Here is an 18,413-nt window from a genome sequence, read left to right as displayed (position 1 = left end):
CTTTAAACAGACCTTTTAAAAGTGTTGGGTTCTTCTGTAGGCTGGTTTCAGATTGTATGAATATTGACAAATATTCCTAAATAATTATTCTGAATACTTTTGCCAAAGATTAATGATTATTGAGCAAAAAAGCTGTACATTCTTGCACTAAAAAGTGGCGTAATATAGTTGAATTGTTAATAGCAGGTTAAGGTATATTGTCACTGATAAATTCATTGCTTTTCATCTTCTAAACAATTCTATATTTTGATTTTCAAACAATCAGACATGGTAAATAGAATCAATGATGATCGTTTAATTAAATCAAATGTTTTTATTTTTGTTAAAGAAAAATAGGAGTCAGACAGCTGCCCAATCTAAACTTCCTGATTCAAGTGGAATAAAGATAAATCAATCCACAACTAGCGTTAAAGATCTATCAAGGTAAAGTATTTTAGTCATCCAATTGACAAATTACAATAGCATCAATTCGAGAGCTAGAACTTTACCTCAAGACTAATACATTTCTTTAAATTCAGGTGGCAAGGGATCTTGTTATATATATTAACTAGCAGGATACCCGGCTTCGCTCGGGGGTCATAACTCCGAAACCAGAAGTTGTAGACTAACGCCACCTGGCCTATGTTACTCCCGGTCCGAGCTACCCCTATACCCCAAATTTCAGACTCGGGGCAGACCTAGTGTAGCCGCCAACCCCGAACGGACAGACAGACAGACAAACGACAGTCACAAATATATATATAGATAGATAATATTATCAATTTGTACACTTTTTCACGTTTTACAATCCAGTCTTGAATATCCTCAGTACTCTATCTGACCCAAATCAGGGTTTAGACTCATGGTATTTTAGGTTGACTCTAACATCCTCACTGTTGATTATTACAGACCTATTATTAAGCAAACGCATTCCCATTGTAAAATTGCCGTGCAACTGTTTTTGAATTGTTCAGAAATGCTAGTTTGTTTCAGATTAAAACTTGCTTACAATAAAGCTATCAGTGTGTTGAATGTAATTATTTTGCTATTCTCAGTTCATAGATTTATTTGTTTTGCTTATAGTGTATCCACAGACTCCAATCAGTTTGATTGGTTCGATCCAACCAGGTACACACTATTGACACACGTTTTATTGTCAAAATGAAAAATATTGTGCATAGAAATATTTGTGAAGAGTTGCTTAAATATTTAATGGAAAATGCGAACATCACAAAGTAATATTGAATATTTTGATCAGATAATTTGTAGAAATTAAGTGTTAAAAGATCTAATGTTTCCAAAATATAAATCTTTATTTTGAGCACAATAATTTTCTGTTTGATAGTATAGGTTTATTATATTTAGTTGAGTATTAAATGCTAGTTGATTACTAATCAGTTGTAGTTGCTATTTTTCTTTTTATTGTTTTTCTTCATGTTACTCCATTCATGATCGATCTTCTATTTGCTAATTATGTTGACTTTTCAACAGAATTAATCTTTGCCTATAATTCAGTATTTTGGCTCTTTGTTATACTTTATAGAAAACTTCACTTGATTATGATTAGGTTGCCTATTACTCACAAATTGTATATTTATGTGAAAGTCGGCTTGTATTTCTATTGAGTAGACAAATAGAACTCAATAGATAAATTGATTCTTATATATTCGACCACTATTTTGCAATTTGTATGTCAGTGCATACTGTCCCCCCCCCCCCCCTTTGAGATATGATGAGATATGCACTCTTGCTTGCATGTTCATGCACTCATTGCCTTACAGATAGAGTAAAGCGTTGTTCACAATGTGTTATCAACAGTGTTTTAGTCACCGGATTGCTAGTCTAAATTGATATCATTTTCATCTGTAGAACTCTTGAATTTTTATGTGGATGTATATTGTCGTCACCCCTGTCCGTCCGCCCGTCCACAATTTGTTTGTGGACACCCTACAGGTCACAATTTTTATCTGATTTTGACTAAACTTGAAATATAGGTCTATCTCCCAAAGATCTCCGATCCTTTCAATATTTGCATGTATCGGACCATAACTTCATGGATTATGGCCCCCTGATTATATGAAAAATCACATTTTTAGCTTGTGGACACTCTAGATGTCACAATTTTCATCCGATTTTGATGAAACTTGATATGCATGTTAATAACCCGAAGATCATGGATCCTTTCGATATTTGCTCATATCGGATTGTAACCTCCTGACTTATGGCCCCTGATTGTACGAAAAATCGCGGTTTTAGCTTGTGGTCCTTCTAGAGGTCATAATTATTATCCTATTTATAAAAACGTTTGATTATATCACCATAATATATGGTGAAAATCGGACCAAAACTGTCGGACAGTAAAAATTTAGTATATCAAGGTTGTGGACCCTCTAGAGGTCACAATTTTGATATAATTTTGATGAAACTTGGTTTCTTTTGATATTCGAGCATATCAGATTGTAACACCCTTAATTATGTCCCTTGATTGTAGGAAAAATCGCATTTTTAACTTGTGGACCCTCTAGAGGTCACAATGTTTATCTGATTTAAAAAAACGTTTCAACTTATCACCATTACACCCTATTGATGGGTTGAGTTTGAATTTTGTGAAAATCGGACCAAAACTGCCAGACAAAATGTATGTTTACATCCCAAAGATCTTGGTTCCTTTCGATATTCGCGCATAGCAGACTGTAACTGCCTGGATTATGGATCCTGATTGTATGAAAAATCATGTTATTGATGGTTGAGTTCGAATTTTGTGAAAATCGGACCAAAACTGCCTGACAAAATGTATGTTTATATCCCAAAGATCTTGGTTCCTTTCGATATTTGCATATATCAGACGAAAACTGCCTGGATTATGGCCCCTGATTGTACGAAAAATCATGTTATTTAGCTTGTGGATTCTCTAGAGGTCACAATTTTTTTCCGATTTTAAAAAACGTTTATATACACACCATAATGAAGGTTGAATTCAAATTTCAGAAAAATTGAAACTCAACTGCCTGACAAAATGGCCGCTTGTATGCAAATTGTGTAAAAGTATGTAAACACAAAGGTGGACACTCTAGAGGTCACAATTTTTATCCAATTTTGATGAAACTTACTACTTAGTATATCTTTATATCCCAAAGATCTCAGTCGCTTTCAATATTTGCACACTTCAGACCATAACTTTCTGGATTATGGCCCCTGATTGTACGAAAAAACACTTTTGTTTTAAGCTTGGAAAATTGTGGGCGTATCTCGCCTGGCAACCGCTGGTTAGCTATTATAGTGAGAACTGTCAGCTCTTTATCTAATCTTCCATAATGCCCCTTTAAGGTTAGTGCACGCACACAAAGGATTATTTTGCAGTCAGATTGTTAGGTCATCGTGAATATCCAAAGACCTGATATTGACAAAGTTATACTTCTTTAAAGTGGGAATAAGCTTGTGTCTATCAGAGTAACTTGTTGTCAATAATCATCACTTAATCATACTAAATCAGGATATATATTAAGCTTTGTTACATTAAATACTTTGAAATAATATCCTTTGTTTAACCTTTGTTAAATGTAAACAAACACTGTTTTAGTAGACAAAATATTTAAGAAGTGGGGTTCTTAAATGTTTTATCTGATGCGAACATATGTTGGGTTTTTTTTTGGATACAATTAACTGTAAATGGGAATAATATATTTTGTTTACAATATGTGAAGATTAGACATGATTTACTTTCTAAACTTGGTGGCCTATGACAAATGTAGCCCAAAACAAACATCTCTGTTATAAAAGTGTGCATTCTGAAATAACTTTGATTGCTATACAGTGAAAATGCATTTTTGTCCAGCTGGCAAACAATCATGGTGTATGCTTATTTATAGCTAAGTATTAAACAACTGCTAGTTTTGTGTATGGAATTTGTCGTGTACACTGTAATTACTTTTCACACAAGTCCAAAGGTGAATCGGAACAAACGAAAATAGAATAAATTGTAAAACATTATCATAATCCAATAACAGAAGAATATATAACAATTTGTGCTGTGTAGATATAGAGATGTGTGCAGTAATATTTATTTTAGGTTGATTTTTGTTTAGTTATTAAAAGAATTTAATATTTATGAAAATAAGAACAAGAAACCTTGTAGAACTTCAAACTCTAATAATTGACCAAATTCAGTTTCAGACGATAAAATTATCCTTTTAAATTGTATATACGTGTACATGATTAATTATGCATGAATTATGAAGTAGTATGCATGAATTATTCATCAGATATACTTTCATTATACTTTTATTGATTATTATGTCAAATTTGATAACAGAATATAAACATGTGCAGTACCAAATAAATTCATATTTATTGTTATTTCATTTGTGTAATAAGTGTAGAATTTATAGATATATTATTATGGTATTATTTTATTTTAGAACAACTGCTTCAACAGAGAGTCTACATCAGCTCTCTCAACAAATTAATGGCTTGTTAACGGAGGTAGGTCTTATACATTTTTATGCCACTGCAAGGTTTTGTATCCGTTACAAACTGCAATAATGTGAATGTTGATTCTTTAAATTAATTATCAGTGGAATAATGGTTTGATTCTGTTCACCATTTACAAAGTTATGGCGAAAATTTCACAGTATTTTGCAGAGGATACAAACAGGATATGGTCAATCCAACAAACAAAAATGTACAAAATTGACTTTCTTCAAATTGTGTAAAAGATTTTGTAAATATATTGGATTCATAAAAAATATTTAGGGAAGTTTTAACCAAAGCTATTTTCTGTTTTGACCATTTTGGGCCGTTTTGGTTTAAGGTTGTTTCTTCAACCAGTATAAACAAGCAATTTTACCTGTGAGCTAAAAAAGAATTCATATGCTTCTTTTAATATTATTCAATCTAAGCCAGGAGATTATCTACCATGGATATTTTAATTGTTTTCTTGTTAATTGAGTACATTATTTCCTAACTAAATCTTTGAATGGGGGTGGGGGATTGAGTGATCTTAAAGCGGAAATTGCAAATTTTCTAAGAAAGTCAAAATGTAATTATTTCTATGTCTTTTCCTCAATAGGTTGTCAACTCACAATTATACGATCATAGGTGTCATTCTCACACTTAAAACCCATTTACACAGGAAATAATAACACAATTACCTCCCTTGTTTTCTATTCTCCACCATGGAGTAGCTTTTTTCAAACGTTTGAAAATGAAGAGGAAAATGATATTTTTGCCAATTTCTCAGCTGGCAATAGTGAATTATAGAATTAATAGGATTATTCTTTAACAAGGTAGGACTGTTTATGGAAACCATTTATTTTCAGGCCTTATTTTAATAAATTTTAAAAATATAACTTAAAAATTTGCAATTTCCGCTTTAAGCTCTATCATTAAGTCAAGTGGCATTGTTTCGATACCACACTTGTACATGCCGAGAAGTAGGATTGTCTGTCTACCATCATGGGATTTCTCTGGGTTTCTCGGTTTCCTCCTGCTGCTAAAGACCTAGTTTGTGTAGAGTGGATGTTAAACCCCATTTCTCACACATTTTTCATGGATTAGGTATTGAAAAATTAGGTGTTGTTGATGATCAACAGCTGTAATTAATGATCCAAGTGATCATTCAATACTGGAGATAAATGGAAAAAATTTTGAAGTTGAAATTTTTACAGCATGAAATTGTTTGGAGTAATTTATGTCACTCATTAAAAATAGAACTGTGAAAGACATACATTGATTTTTAAATATAAAAAGAGAACATCAAATCTATGAGCTGCTCCTATTGTATTAATTTCATCATTATGATTAAAGCCATGTTTTATAGCATTGAATAAATAGAATTATGAATATTTTTATTAGTCACAGGTTTATATGAATGGTGATGATGTAAATAATACCAGTATAGCTGAACTGGAGGTAATTCTTTTACTTTAGTTTATAAATATATCTCTGTAGATATAAATTGTTAACGAATGTGTTATTCATGTTGAAGGATGAGTTATGAAAACTGAGCAAAACCAGTGTATATTTTTCACTAGCAAGATACCTGGTTTCGAATGGGGCCCAAATTCAATGGCCTAAACATTCACAGGGTCATGGTTGTTAATTTGATACCACATATGTGGAAATCGAGCACGGCGACGAAACATGATTCGTCTGAGCCAAACTTCAATGGCCTAAAACCCTGGTGCGCGGGAAAAAAGTCACAGGAAAAAAAGTCACAGTAAAAAAGTCACAAATTTGCCTAGGTAAAAAAAACACCGGAAAAAAAGTCATAGTTTTTTTTATTACATCTCAAATTCAAATTCAATAACAATATAAACAATAACACATATTTAACCTTTCATTACACATATGTTCATTACACAGATGTAACCAGACTGTTTTAGTCTTTAGAAATCAGCATATTTTGATATCATAGCACATTTGACATATTAGCACATATGGCATATCAGCACATCTGACATTTTAATACATTATAGCACATTTGTCTGCATCTTTACAAACTTCTTCTTGACCTTCCTGACAGGTGGATTTCCGATGGCATCCTGGGCGACGACAGCCTCGACTGTCAAAGACAAATAACTTAAAAGATCAAAGATATACTCACCCTACAATACAATATATATAAGTTGTGACTTTTTTACCTGTGTTTTTTTTACTGTGTTTTTTTTACTGTGACTTTTTTACCTGTGACTTTTTTTCCTAGATTCAAAACGTTCACAGGATCATGCTGGTTAATTTGATACCACATATGTGGAAGTGGAGCATGGCGACGAAGTGTGATTCGCCTGGGACAAAATTTGATTGTCTAAAACATTCACAGGGTCATGCTAGTTAATTTAATACCACATACATGTATGTGGGGATGGAGTGCGGCAACGAAGTGTGATGGGCGAACATACATATATACATATACATACACACATACATTAAAGCTGATGATCATCATTTAAGATATTTTGAATCGCTTGCAAAATACAATATTGTTCAATGAATATCGATGTAGTAATTGTTTCGTTCGGTTAAGTATCTTCAAAGATATGACAAATTGAAAGTCTTGCTATGTTCAGCATATTCTGCAGATGATATAAATAAGCCAGCACAACCTGAGTGTTGGATAAGATCTTTTTGTGTGTCATCGAAGTCTGGAGATTATCTATAGTTGATATAAGATATTGTTTGAAAGGTTGATCAACAACTTGAAGTATTATCTAGATAGTGTTTAATTAACAACTTTTTTTTTCAGAAAAGAAATCAAGAATTAGCAGCTTTATTAGAAAAACATTCCCAAGCTAATGAACAATTAAACACACAATTACAACAAACCGTAAGCACAGCCTTTCAAGACTTCGAATTTTGCTCGGTCAATGTTATTGTGTAAACAAAATATCAAGATCCATGCCCATTCATATTATTAAAATAGTCCTGGTTAATATTGATAGATTCTGATGTTTTATGTTGTTTAAAAACTAAAACTGCTCTATAATTTTAAATGCTTGAGACTTTGATTACTTTATTTATGATTTAAAAAAAAATTTTCTTCCAATACAGAAATTATATGCGCAGAATATACAAAATCAACTAGATCAGGAGAGAAATGGTTTTGATGAAAAACATAAAAAAGATGTGGGTTCACTTAGAGAACAGTTACAGGTAGGTTTTGATTCAAAAGTGACTTGATTTGAAGTAACATTAAGTGAAAGATAATTTTTACAATTTTATTAGGCTCCCATCAGCCGTTTCTTATGGCGGTATATTAGATTCAAAATTCTAACGTGCTATCGTCTAATTTTTAAATTCTGTTCATTTAATTTTTAACGTCAAACAAATTTAGAATTTTGATACTTTACCTAGCAACCATCATTATGACGTCATTTAGTGTCACCACCATGTGCTCAATTTGGCAATTAAGCACATGATCGGGACAATTAAGTTAATACAAACGACCCGCTCTTCGTCAGGTTGAATGGTTTGGCGACACTAAACAACGTCATAATGATGGTTGCTGGGTAGAAATACCAAAATTCTAAATTTGTTCGACGTTGTTGATTAACATGTAAAGCTACATGTACAATGAAGAAGATGTTTTACGGCTAAATAATAGAAATAAGATGAAATAGAATTAAAGTTTACAATGGACAAATAAAGAAGTTGGATTATACATTGTCTTGTTTTAGAAATTACATGAAAAAAAGTTAGAAATTACATGAATAGAAGTTAGCATTTTGAATCTAATATACCGCCATAGTTTCTGGACATATTCTTACCTCTGAAGTGATGAACTTTCTGTTGCTACCTAATGCTTAAAAGCCAGAAGAGACAAACTTGACTTGTCTGTGTCAGTGCAGGGTTGTTTTTTTCCAAACAGATAAACATACATGTATGATTCTGTATGTTTGCACAAATTTTGAGAAGTTTTTTTTTTAAAATCTATTACAGATCATGATATTTAGGCACACATACCACATAATTTTCTTTCATTGAATTAAATTAAACATGTTTATTTTTACTTGTAGGTTCATATACAAACAATAGGTATACTTGTAGCTGAAAAAACTGAACTACAATCTCAGCTTGGTCAATCTCATCGTATCTCGGAACAAAGATTACGTAAGTACTCTGATGATCAGAAAATAACAGATCTATTTAACATCTTGGCCTTAGTTAATATTGTAGCTTTTAGGGGTTGGTCTTAGTTCTGTTGTCAGTTCATTAGTTTTTCTGGAAATGACTATGTTGAGTTACTTGAGTGGATATTAATTGCCATTTCCTATCTTCTCTCACCTTTCTCATCTCTCTCTCACCTTTGCCCACAGTGTCCTAAAACTCCATTTCATTCATCTCTCACCTTCCTTCTTTCTCTCTCATCTTTGCCCACTGTGTCTTAAAACTCCATTTCATTCATCTCACCTTTTTTCTCTCACCTTTGCCAACAGACCCATAGAACTCAATTTCATTCATCCATTTATTCAACTCTCACCTTTCTTCTCTCAACTATCTTATATTATTGGAGTCATCACTTGTTGATATTGAAATATTTTATCTTTAGAGGAACTAGAAGAGATAAGTGGAAGATTAAAAGCCTCTAGACAAAGAGTATCTGATTTAGAGAAAAATGTCAACTCGTCAACACAGTCTAGTCAACAGCATGAAAAGGTTGGTTAATATGTTTAAACAGAGTAAATATTTGACTGGACAGTTTGATCAGCAATGCTAGGTCATGTCCAGTTGTTGGATTGTATTCAATATTTATATTATTCCCACTAGGACAAATTTATCTTTTATTTCAGAACAAAAATTGTACAAATAGTTTTTCTTCAAATGGGTTTCTTTATTCTCTCAAAACTCTTTATTTGTGTCATTGTTCTAATAAAATAAGATTTGAAAAGTGTCTATCAAAATGACAGCCTATGGAGATAATAATAACTCTACTTATACCTTACAAAGGAGCCACGGTGGCTCAGTGGGTAAGACACTGGCTCGCTAGCCTGGAAATCGTGTTTTCGATCCCTTCTTTTGCTGAGGAAGTTCATCAGGATTTTAGAGTGTGGTTTCCCCTTGTCAGTGGTGCAGGACGGAGGGCCTGATAAGGACAGCTGTATACATTGGTGTGCACGTAAAACATCCCTTTCCAGTTGGAATTCGATATAAGAGTAGGCCATAGTGCCGCGGCCCAGGCAAGATTTCTCTCATAGCCCACTGTATGGTGTATGCCCGTCTTCATTAGCCCAGTATAGGAGCAGAACAGTAGGATGTTAAACCCCATTTCATTTAATTTCATTTATACCCTACAAAGACAGTTTGATACATATGTTCCAGTGGTATTTACATGTCAAACAATATAATATTTATTGATTTATTTTATAGTTAAGTAGAGAAACAGCTAAAGAAGTAGACCGATTAAAATTGGAACTTTACAAAGCTAAGTAAGTACATTACAATAAGTCCATGTGATTGTGTATTTTAATTGGCTGATGTCTGTTGTTTCAAAAATTTGACATGCTACTTGCAATAACATAAAACATAGGATGGCATAACAAATTGTTTACAAATGGATGTAAATTGTATTTCCATAAACATTTTCCTTTTTAATTAAATTATGGCTATCATATACACACAAAATAGTAAAGTGTCTATCTATATTATTTTACCTTACAGTAAATCAAAGGAAGAATATCAAGAGCAACTCTCAGAATTAAAGGAAAAATTAACAGCCAAGGTAATGATTCTCTGTTAATTTTATATTATGTTATAAATTGTTATCATTTGATAAAAGATTGTATAGGCCAAAACATTAGGAATAAACCACTGTTCTATTTCACTTAAAATCAGTTTTGTACTACTATTGAACTGGTATTTTTGATTTATCTATTCTAGTCTACTCTCTCAATCTGCATCAGCTCTGATCCAGCAGCTATACTCTTGTTATTTTTTTAGTTATATCTCTAATTGATAGTTCACAGTGATATTATAAATCACTGAAGACCTTTGTGTTTTGAATATTGAGGTGTTAATATATGATGGATGAAAATGTTTTTTTGGTGTGATCATTGTATCTCTGTGAATGTTTTGATGTAATAGCCGAGATTACCATAGTAAGTACCTACTTGCTTTATATATTCCAGGTGTCCGAGTGTTCCGGGTTAGATCAGTCTGTATCCAATCTGAAGAAAAAGTTAGAAATGGCTGAATTATATGCTAAACAGGTACGACAGCTACACATAGAAATATTTTGAAAATAATTTTTTATGATGAGATTTATCAACTGTTAATTGTTTATATGAAATACTGAAAGTTTAATGTTAACATTTATTTCAGCTTTCCAATGAAAATGAAAATTCAGAAGAAACTGTACAGATTTTAGCCGAGTTACAACAGGAAAAAGGAGATCTATTAATGAAAATACAACAAGTATGTTTAATATAAACACCAGTTGTTCAGTATGTCACAGCTGGTTAGATCTGTATTTTTTAAAGTCAAACCTAGAGATGAATTTGTATTTATAGACTTTGACTTATAATAAATTGTCCTTCAAAGTTGATTATTCTATATTTTATTATTGGCATATATTGATTTAGTTTTATAAAAATGTTTTTTTATCTATGATTTCAGTATGATGAAACATTCCAGAAAATGAGTGAAGAAAAAGAACAGATATCTTATCAATATCAACAATATGTTAGTCAAATTCAAAGACAAGCTGAAGATCAGCATAAACAGGTAACTTGCAAAAAACTACTTTTAACTAGTCTATTCATGGTCACTGGTCCACGTAAAGATACCCACATTCTTGTTCTTCCATTGTAATGAAGTTAGTTGTGAATTGTTAGCTGCTGTGACCTTTTGAATTGGTCTTTGGGAAATCTTTTGAATAGCAAAGTGTGAATGCATTCCCTGCATGTTGTCTTAACTTTGTATTGATATGTCAAAAAAAAAAAAAGAAACCCAAAAAATTTTACCCTTTTTAGTTTGATACAATTTTCTGTTGTTAATTTCATTATTTCATAAAAATAGATTTATTTATTGTTGTAGGTTACAAGTCTATCAGAAGAAAGAAATAAGTTATTAGCCAGACAACATGAATTAGAATGTGCTGTACATGAATTACAACAAAAATTAGGTAAATAATTGAAATCCACACTGTTTTCAAAACAGAACAGCAGTCTTCACTGTAACCTGGGTATTACTTAATTTTGCATATTTAGCCCCTAATTTATTCCACATCCATTCAATATCAACTCTTTGTTTGATAATTTGTAAAATTGTCTAAAATCATCTAATTTTAAAAAATAAACAACCCAATTGATTATTGATGTATAATGATTAATCAGGACATTATTTTCAAACAGTGTGCGGGGAAATAAAATGTTCAAATTAAACGGTCAGCTTTAAGCAAGCACAAATTAGACGATTTGGGGCGATATTAGATGATTTTTAAGAGTCTTATTTGATATTGAAAGAAATAACGGCTAAATATACCAGATTTAATGATACCTGGGTCACTGTTCTACAAAACCATTGTTTATAAAATAATACCCATCATATATCAAAATAAAGTATTCAGTTAGTTTGATCAGATGTGATACATCAATTAGTGACAGATTTTTTTACTAGTTTTAGTTGAATTTTTGGTTTACTTGTGTCGACTATAAATTCAACAATTTCATTTTTAGCACAAATGAAAGTGGTCTCTAGTTATTTTAAGAAATTAAAACCCATTTAATTTAAATTCATATAAGCTTATCCCATTTAATAACTCTTCATTTTCATGTTGAAATAATAGATGCTTTGATGAGTTCTGTAAATTTGAAACAGAAATTAATCCTGTATAAAGTTTGTTTGATGTTTATTTTTATAGAAAATATTGATGTTCCACCCACCCATACAGAAGTAGATAATACAGAATATAAAGACGAAATATCTAGATTAAAAACTGAATACCAGGAATTGATATCTAGACATGAAGCACAGATACGTGATAATGCTCAGCTTAGTCGGTAAGTGCCTAGAACTCTATCAATGACTTATTATATATTTTACTAACTAAAATGAAATGGTTAATTTGAAATAAGGGTTATTGTACTACAGTCAGGCTAATGAAGGCAGGCATGTCCCATAATGACAATTTGGTCTAAACACCACGTATGGCCTACTTGTTTCGATTTTCAACTGTTAGTGAATTATTAAAGTGCTAAGTATATACACTGCACCTCCTTTGTGTATTTTTGGATCCCATCAAAATGACCAGACTCTTTTCCTTACCAGGCCCGCCATCGTTCACCGCTGACGGGGGAGAAACCAGGCAACTTTCTTTGCCAACACCGGATTCAAATCATGACCCTGTCACATAGTTGTAGAGCTACCGTAACTCCCAGCACTAATGGGTGTCATGTGTGTGTCAGGGGTAGGATATGATACCATTTCTGAATTAGAATTGTTTACATAACTTTGTTGTAGTTTTTTGGTTATGTGTATGCTATACATGGAGTAGTGGTCAGATGGTTTTCTCAATATTTTTGTAGTGGTTATTGAAGTTTTTCATTGATTTTAATTGTAGGTTTTTAGAAGAGAAAGAAGAAAGAATAAATGAATTAGAGACAACAGTTAATACATTAGGTGAAGAAGCTGGAGATAAAGCTCAATTATTGGAAAGTATACAAAGTGATAAAACTGCATTAAGTCGAGCTTTAACCCAGAATAAAGACCTTAAAAATCAACTGGCAGAATTACAGAGCTGTTTTGTTAAAATGGTATGTTATTACTATTCCACTGTGCTGTCATCCAGTTACAAAGTACTGCAGAAGAGCTTTACTGTAATTGAATAAGTGAGTTAAAAAGGATTATGGTTTGTCCCCTAAAATCCTGCTTGTGGATTAATTTTCTCTAAATTATCAAATTTCTTGATATTTGTTTTTCTAGACAAATGATAATATGGAATTATTAACCAAACTACAGTCTGGAGAACATCAACATCAAGATGTAATGGCTAAATTAGGTCGACAAGAAGATGAACTTACAGAAATAAAACAACAGGTAAGCAATATTCAGTCATTTTGTCTGACAACTAGCAGTGTATATACATAACCGTTAAAAAAAATGTGACTGGAGTATACTGTAAGCTGTAGTCATTCATGGACATTGTTCTACTATAAAATAGAGCTTTCATTCAATTTGAAATTGAGAAAATTCCAATACGTAATTTAATCATCACACTAATATTAGTTTAGATATCCACTTGTCAATTTGATAATAATGATACATTCTGTATATTGCAATGCCAAGCAAGCTTTTCTTGTTTCTTGTATCATTATTTTACTTTCCTTTCATAATTTGATTTTGTACATAATTAATGTTTATACTGATAACTTATTCATATATAAGTATGATTTATTTAATGTGTACAGGTTGCACGTAAAGATAGTGAATTGAATGAATTACGTAATATGTCGAAAACAAATCGTATAGATGAATATCAACAAGAACAGATAAATGACAGGTTACAACATTATGAAGCTCAGGCACAGTTAGTTGATACATTACAGAATGAATTACGAGCTTCACAGGTAGGAAAAAGTTAAATATTTAACTTGATAAAAAAAAGATTTCCTCAAATTTTAATTAGTTCTGGATCCTGATCAGAAGTCACAAGAAAATGACATTAAAGACCCTGATGACCTCTTATAACATTGCAACATAGAAATCGAGCTCATTTATAAATTATTAGTACAGTTATAGCTTAAGGATGCTATCATGGTCCTGTGTTTACCACTGGCAGTATGTTAACAGTCCCACAACAGTTAGTGATCTATCCAGACAGTATTTATCTCATACATATTGATCCAACGAAATTTGATGGAAGATTTATTAAAATGTAACTTTGTTAAAGAATTAAAATTATGTAACGAAAAAAATTGGCTTTGTTATAAATACTAAATGCTTATGATTACATGATATTTTGTAGGATATGGTTGATGCTTTAACAACACAGAGTAGTGAATTACGTGCTATGTTAATTAAAGCTGCTGAAATACCTAACAATGATAATAATGAAGGGGAATCAGAGAATAAAAGAGATCAAGTGGTATGTATAAGAATTCCAGAGAGTAGTGTGCAGATTTTAGGAGATGAAAAAAATTTCCTGTGAGCTTTGCAGAATGAAATGTTTACTTTAAGTTTAGATCACCAACCATTTTAATGCCAATCTTAACAATTGATTCAGAATCTTTAAACATTTATTTACTGCACATGCAATGCAGGTATTATATTTGGTTGGGAGATTCTTGTATCTATTACTGACCATTATTCCATTATTACCAGATTAAAACATTGGTATGACTTTATGATGGTAGTGAATACACTGATTTTTGTACTGTTTTTTTTTCTACAGTTGGAATCTCTATCAACTACAATAAAACAGCTAGAAGATGAGAGAGGTATATTGGTATCAAATCTTAAAGAACAGAGAGAATTATCTGATAAACTTAGTGTTAGAGTAGCTGATTTACAAGAACAAGTTCTATCCAACAGTAATTATAACTTTTATATAATATCCTATGTTGAGTGTTACTGATCATAGTTCTATCATCTATGTAAGCTACAGGTGAAATTTACCTTTCGTTATTAAGTACGCACATAGGTCATGCATTGTATAGATCTCTAAAAGAATGGCAGTCGATTATCTGGACACCCAATGAAAAATTAACCCGAAATCTTAAAAGGGTTACGGGTCTGGATAAGCGGTTTTGACGTTCACATCCAAACGACTTGATATTTTGAGCTGAAATTTTGAGACAAGGTAAATACACCATTCCTCTATATTTTGGCATTTCATTTCATTTCATATGTACACAGATTTTTATTATTGAGACTCTGTTCAAATTGGGATAGTCCCTTTCCCCCCCCCCCCCCCCACACACACACACACACACACACACACCCCTCCCCCTCTTCCAACGAGTTTAACAAAGAAATGGAGACATTTTAACGTTTGTGTATTATTTTTTTTAGATCAAGACGATGCTGATAATAATCGAGTTGGTAGAGTCGAGTTTGAACAGTTAAAAACTGCCATGACCATGATTCAAGTAAGTTTCTGTTTACAAGTGTTGTGTAATGCTAACAACCAATGAAAATGCCACTGCTCCAATGATGCCAATACATTTATTGTCAACTGATTATGTCATAAGCTTAAGGCAGTTGACCGAACAGTAGCTATTCTGAATATGTTAAATCTTATGCTGAGTAAAATGACAGTAATGACTAAATGAAATAAGGATATAATTCTGAATATTAGTCAATTACAACTATTGTTGTTTTACTGTAAAATGGAACTTAATGTATGTACTATATTATCTTTTGCTATTACAGGATAAGTATACTAGAGTAATGAAAGATAAAGCTGATTTATCTGATAAAGCTGATCAGTTAGAACATTTAGTAACACAATTACAAGGTGAATCTGATACTATAGGTGAATATATATCATTATATCATCATCAACGAGCTTTATTACAACAGAGAGAAAGTCAGAAGAATGATTATATTGGACATTTAGCTAGAGATAGAGAAGAATTACAGGTATACTATATTTTATTATCTATATATGTTGTAAATAACACTTAGCTTTTTATACCCACCCTTATATAAATCAAACTCAGCTGTTATTAGATCTGTAGTCATTACCAAATGTTACTTTTGATGGTCACCACAAACAGTAATTATTTCTTATAATAAATTAGCAGCAGTTATCCTATCCTTGTGGTCTATAGTTGAGACATGAAAATAGTTTTTCTCAATGAATTTTGATTATTGATTTATAACATTACGGTTGTATATTCAATATTGTTGTATTACTGTATGGGAGCCACGGTGGCTCTGTGGGTAGGGTGTTGGCTCGCTAACCTGGAGGTCCCGTGTTCGATCCATGCATCGACCACGGAAGTTTATCAGGATTTTCTGGCGTAGTTTCCCCCCTTGTCAGTGGTGTAGGATGAAGGGTCTGGCATGGGATAACGTATAGTCGTTCGGATGCGACGAAAAATCTGAGGACCTGTGTACACATTGGCGTGCATCTAAAAGAATCCTCGACAGTTGGAATTCGATATTAGAGTAGACCATAGCTCTGCTGTCTGGGCAAATTTTCCCTCATAGCACATTGCATGACATATACTCATCTTCATTAGCCCAGTAGGAGCAGAACATTAGGACATTAAACCCCATTTCAATATGTATTACCGTACCTATAGCCAGCCATTTTGTTTTATTTACAGGGTAAACTGGGTCAACTACAAGCGTTAGTAATGCAACTATTAGGTGAACGTAACATGTTACACAGTTATAATGAAGAATCTATATTACAAAAATCTACTGAAAATGATATACAGCCACATTTAGCTCATAAACATCATCATCACCATCATCATCATCATCAAAATGGAGTACCTAATGGTGATGGAGGAGGTCAGTTCATTTTAGTTTTGTTTCTTACTTAGCAGTTCTATATTCTATTGTCTTAAAACAGAGATGTAATGATTAAATAATAGAAATAAAATATTTATGATTTTGATTATAAAAAACAACTTTACTCTAAGTTTATGGGCAGTGATGCTCTGTCAGATAATTTTTCCAGGATAACTATCATGATGCTCTGTCAGATAATTTTTCCAGGCTAACTATCATGACAAATATAAGCACATCTTAATAAAAATAGGATAGCTTTAAATAGAAACAAGACATGCTTAGAATTATATTTATATTTATAAAAACTGATCCTTGACTTTTCCTATACACATCTATATGAAATTTTTTTCAGTTGATTGGCCTGATTATACAAGTTCTGAAGATGATAGTGATAGCGAGGTAGAACAAATAGTGGGAGGAGCTGAGAACGGTGATGTCACTCCCACCCAACAACCTAGCCCCGCCCCTTCAACTCCTACATCTGACAGTCAATCTAATAAATCTAACAACAAAGCACAAGAAGAAGATCAGACAGCACATAGAATTCTACATTTATTGTCAGAAATTGGACATTCAAACTTAGTTGAAAAAGCATCATTTATGGAACGGAACTTTTTACCATGTAAATATTGCAAGGGACGGTTAATGGTCGTTTAATGGTAACCAAATTTAAACTTATAAAATGTGATAATCTTTTGTGTAGCAGATATCTTTTGGGTTATTTCATAGCACATAGAAATTTGTCACAGGAATGTGATAGTGTTTTACTCAGCTGTGAAAAAAAACCCAATATCTACCCTGTGTTAAGAAACAACAGACCTTATATGTGGGATCAACTGTGTATAAATTGTACATTATGTACCTACGTGGGAACTTATCCAGTGGATAATATTGTATATAAGATAGATCTATTTTTCTATACTCAAAACATATGCATTAACATACTCTAGTGAGTGGATTATTGTGGTGATTTTTATATTGGACCTGTAAAAAAACCTATTTATTAACCTGTACATATGTGTATAGGTGGAACTGACAATATTTTATGTATGGTATTCGTACTGGGATTGTTTACAGTGATAAGTATACCAATATATATATATACATTGTATTTATAAATGTATAAACACTGTGTAATATATGGAAATGGTATATAACTCTTATTGTAAAAATAACCACTTCTTAAACAATGCCTAAAAGGGAATTTGTGTTTTATGAATGATTGTTTTTTGTTTGTAATCATGTTGGTGCTCTATCTTTGTATTGAATGGAGAAAGAAGCTGGTGCCTTCAGTATAAATAGATGGGATTCAATTCTATTACTCTGTGGTTTTCATTTCTTGCATCTTCACATTGAGGAATTTATCTTGCATATTTGTTAATGGGTGTTCAATTCAAACGGTTGTACATAGATATCATGATATCTAGTATGAACAATTCTAATTTTAATTGAAATAAATTTCTTTGGTAATAAAAAAA

General features: G+C 32.0%; 1 protein-coding gene across 4 annotated transcripts in view; it reads left to right on the top strand.

Annotated features, from left to right (window-relative positions):
* The window catches only part of LOC126808804 (golgin subfamily A member 2), a 19,659-nt gene extending 1,246 nt beyond the window's left edge, over positions 1 to 18,413 (top strand). The window contains exons 3-26 of one of the 4 annotated variants that reach the window (XM_050533771.2): positions 344 to 423; positions 1,063 to 1,107; positions 4,398 to 4,461; positions 5,833 to 5,889; positions 7,223 to 7,303; positions 7,528 to 7,629; positions 8,493 to 8,586; positions 9,026 to 9,132; positions 9,844 to 9,902; positions 10,135 to 10,195; positions 10,602 to 10,682; positions 10,795 to 10,887; positions 11,089 to 11,196; positions 11,509 to 11,596; positions 12,335 to 12,473; positions 13,034 to 13,226; positions 13,396 to 13,509; positions 13,881 to 14,039; positions 14,438 to 14,557; positions 14,864 to 15,002; positions 15,484 to 15,560; positions 15,844 to 16,053; positions 16,746 to 16,935; positions 17,288 to 18,413. In XM_050533771.2, coding sequence (XP_050389728.2) covers positions 344 to 423; positions 1,063 to 1,107; positions 4,398 to 4,461; positions 5,833 to 5,889; positions 7,223 to 7,303; positions 7,528 to 7,629; positions 8,493 to 8,586; positions 9,026 to 9,132; positions 9,844 to 9,902; positions 10,135 to 10,195; positions 10,602 to 10,682; positions 10,795 to 10,887; positions 11,089 to 11,196; positions 11,509 to 11,596; positions 12,335 to 12,473; positions 13,034 to 13,226; positions 13,396 to 13,509; positions 13,881 to 14,039; positions 14,438 to 14,557; positions 14,864 to 15,002; positions 15,484 to 15,560; positions 15,844 to 16,053; positions 16,746 to 16,935; positions 17,288 to 17,592 — 2,766 coding nt within the window. In that variant the 3' untranslated portion in view covers positions 17,593 to 18,413. Of the gene's footprint in view, positions 1 to 328; positions 424 to 1,062; positions 1,108 to 4,397; positions 4,462 to 5,832; positions 5,890 to 7,222; positions 7,304 to 7,527; positions 7,630 to 8,492; positions 8,587 to 9,025; positions 9,133 to 9,843; positions 9,903 to 10,134; positions 10,196 to 10,601; positions 10,683 to 10,794; positions 10,888 to 11,088; positions 11,197 to 11,508; positions 11,597 to 12,334; positions 12,474 to 13,033; positions 13,227 to 13,395; positions 13,510 to 13,880; positions 14,040 to 14,437; positions 14,558 to 14,863; positions 15,003 to 15,483; positions 15,561 to 15,843; positions 16,054 to 16,745; positions 16,936 to 17,287 lie in introns of all 4 variants that reach the window. The other 3 variants (XM_050533770.2, XM_050533773.2, XM_050533772.2) reach the window with 3 other exon arrangements.

This window comes from Patella vulgata, chromosome 1 (assembly GCF_932274485.2).
Source record: "Patella vulgata chromosome 1, xgPatVulg1.2, whole genome shotgun sequence".
Lineage (NCBI taxonomy): Eukaryota > Metazoa > Mollusca > Gastropoda > Patellidae > Patella > Patella vulgata.
This window is presented reverse-complemented; position numbering and strand designations above follow the sequence as displayed.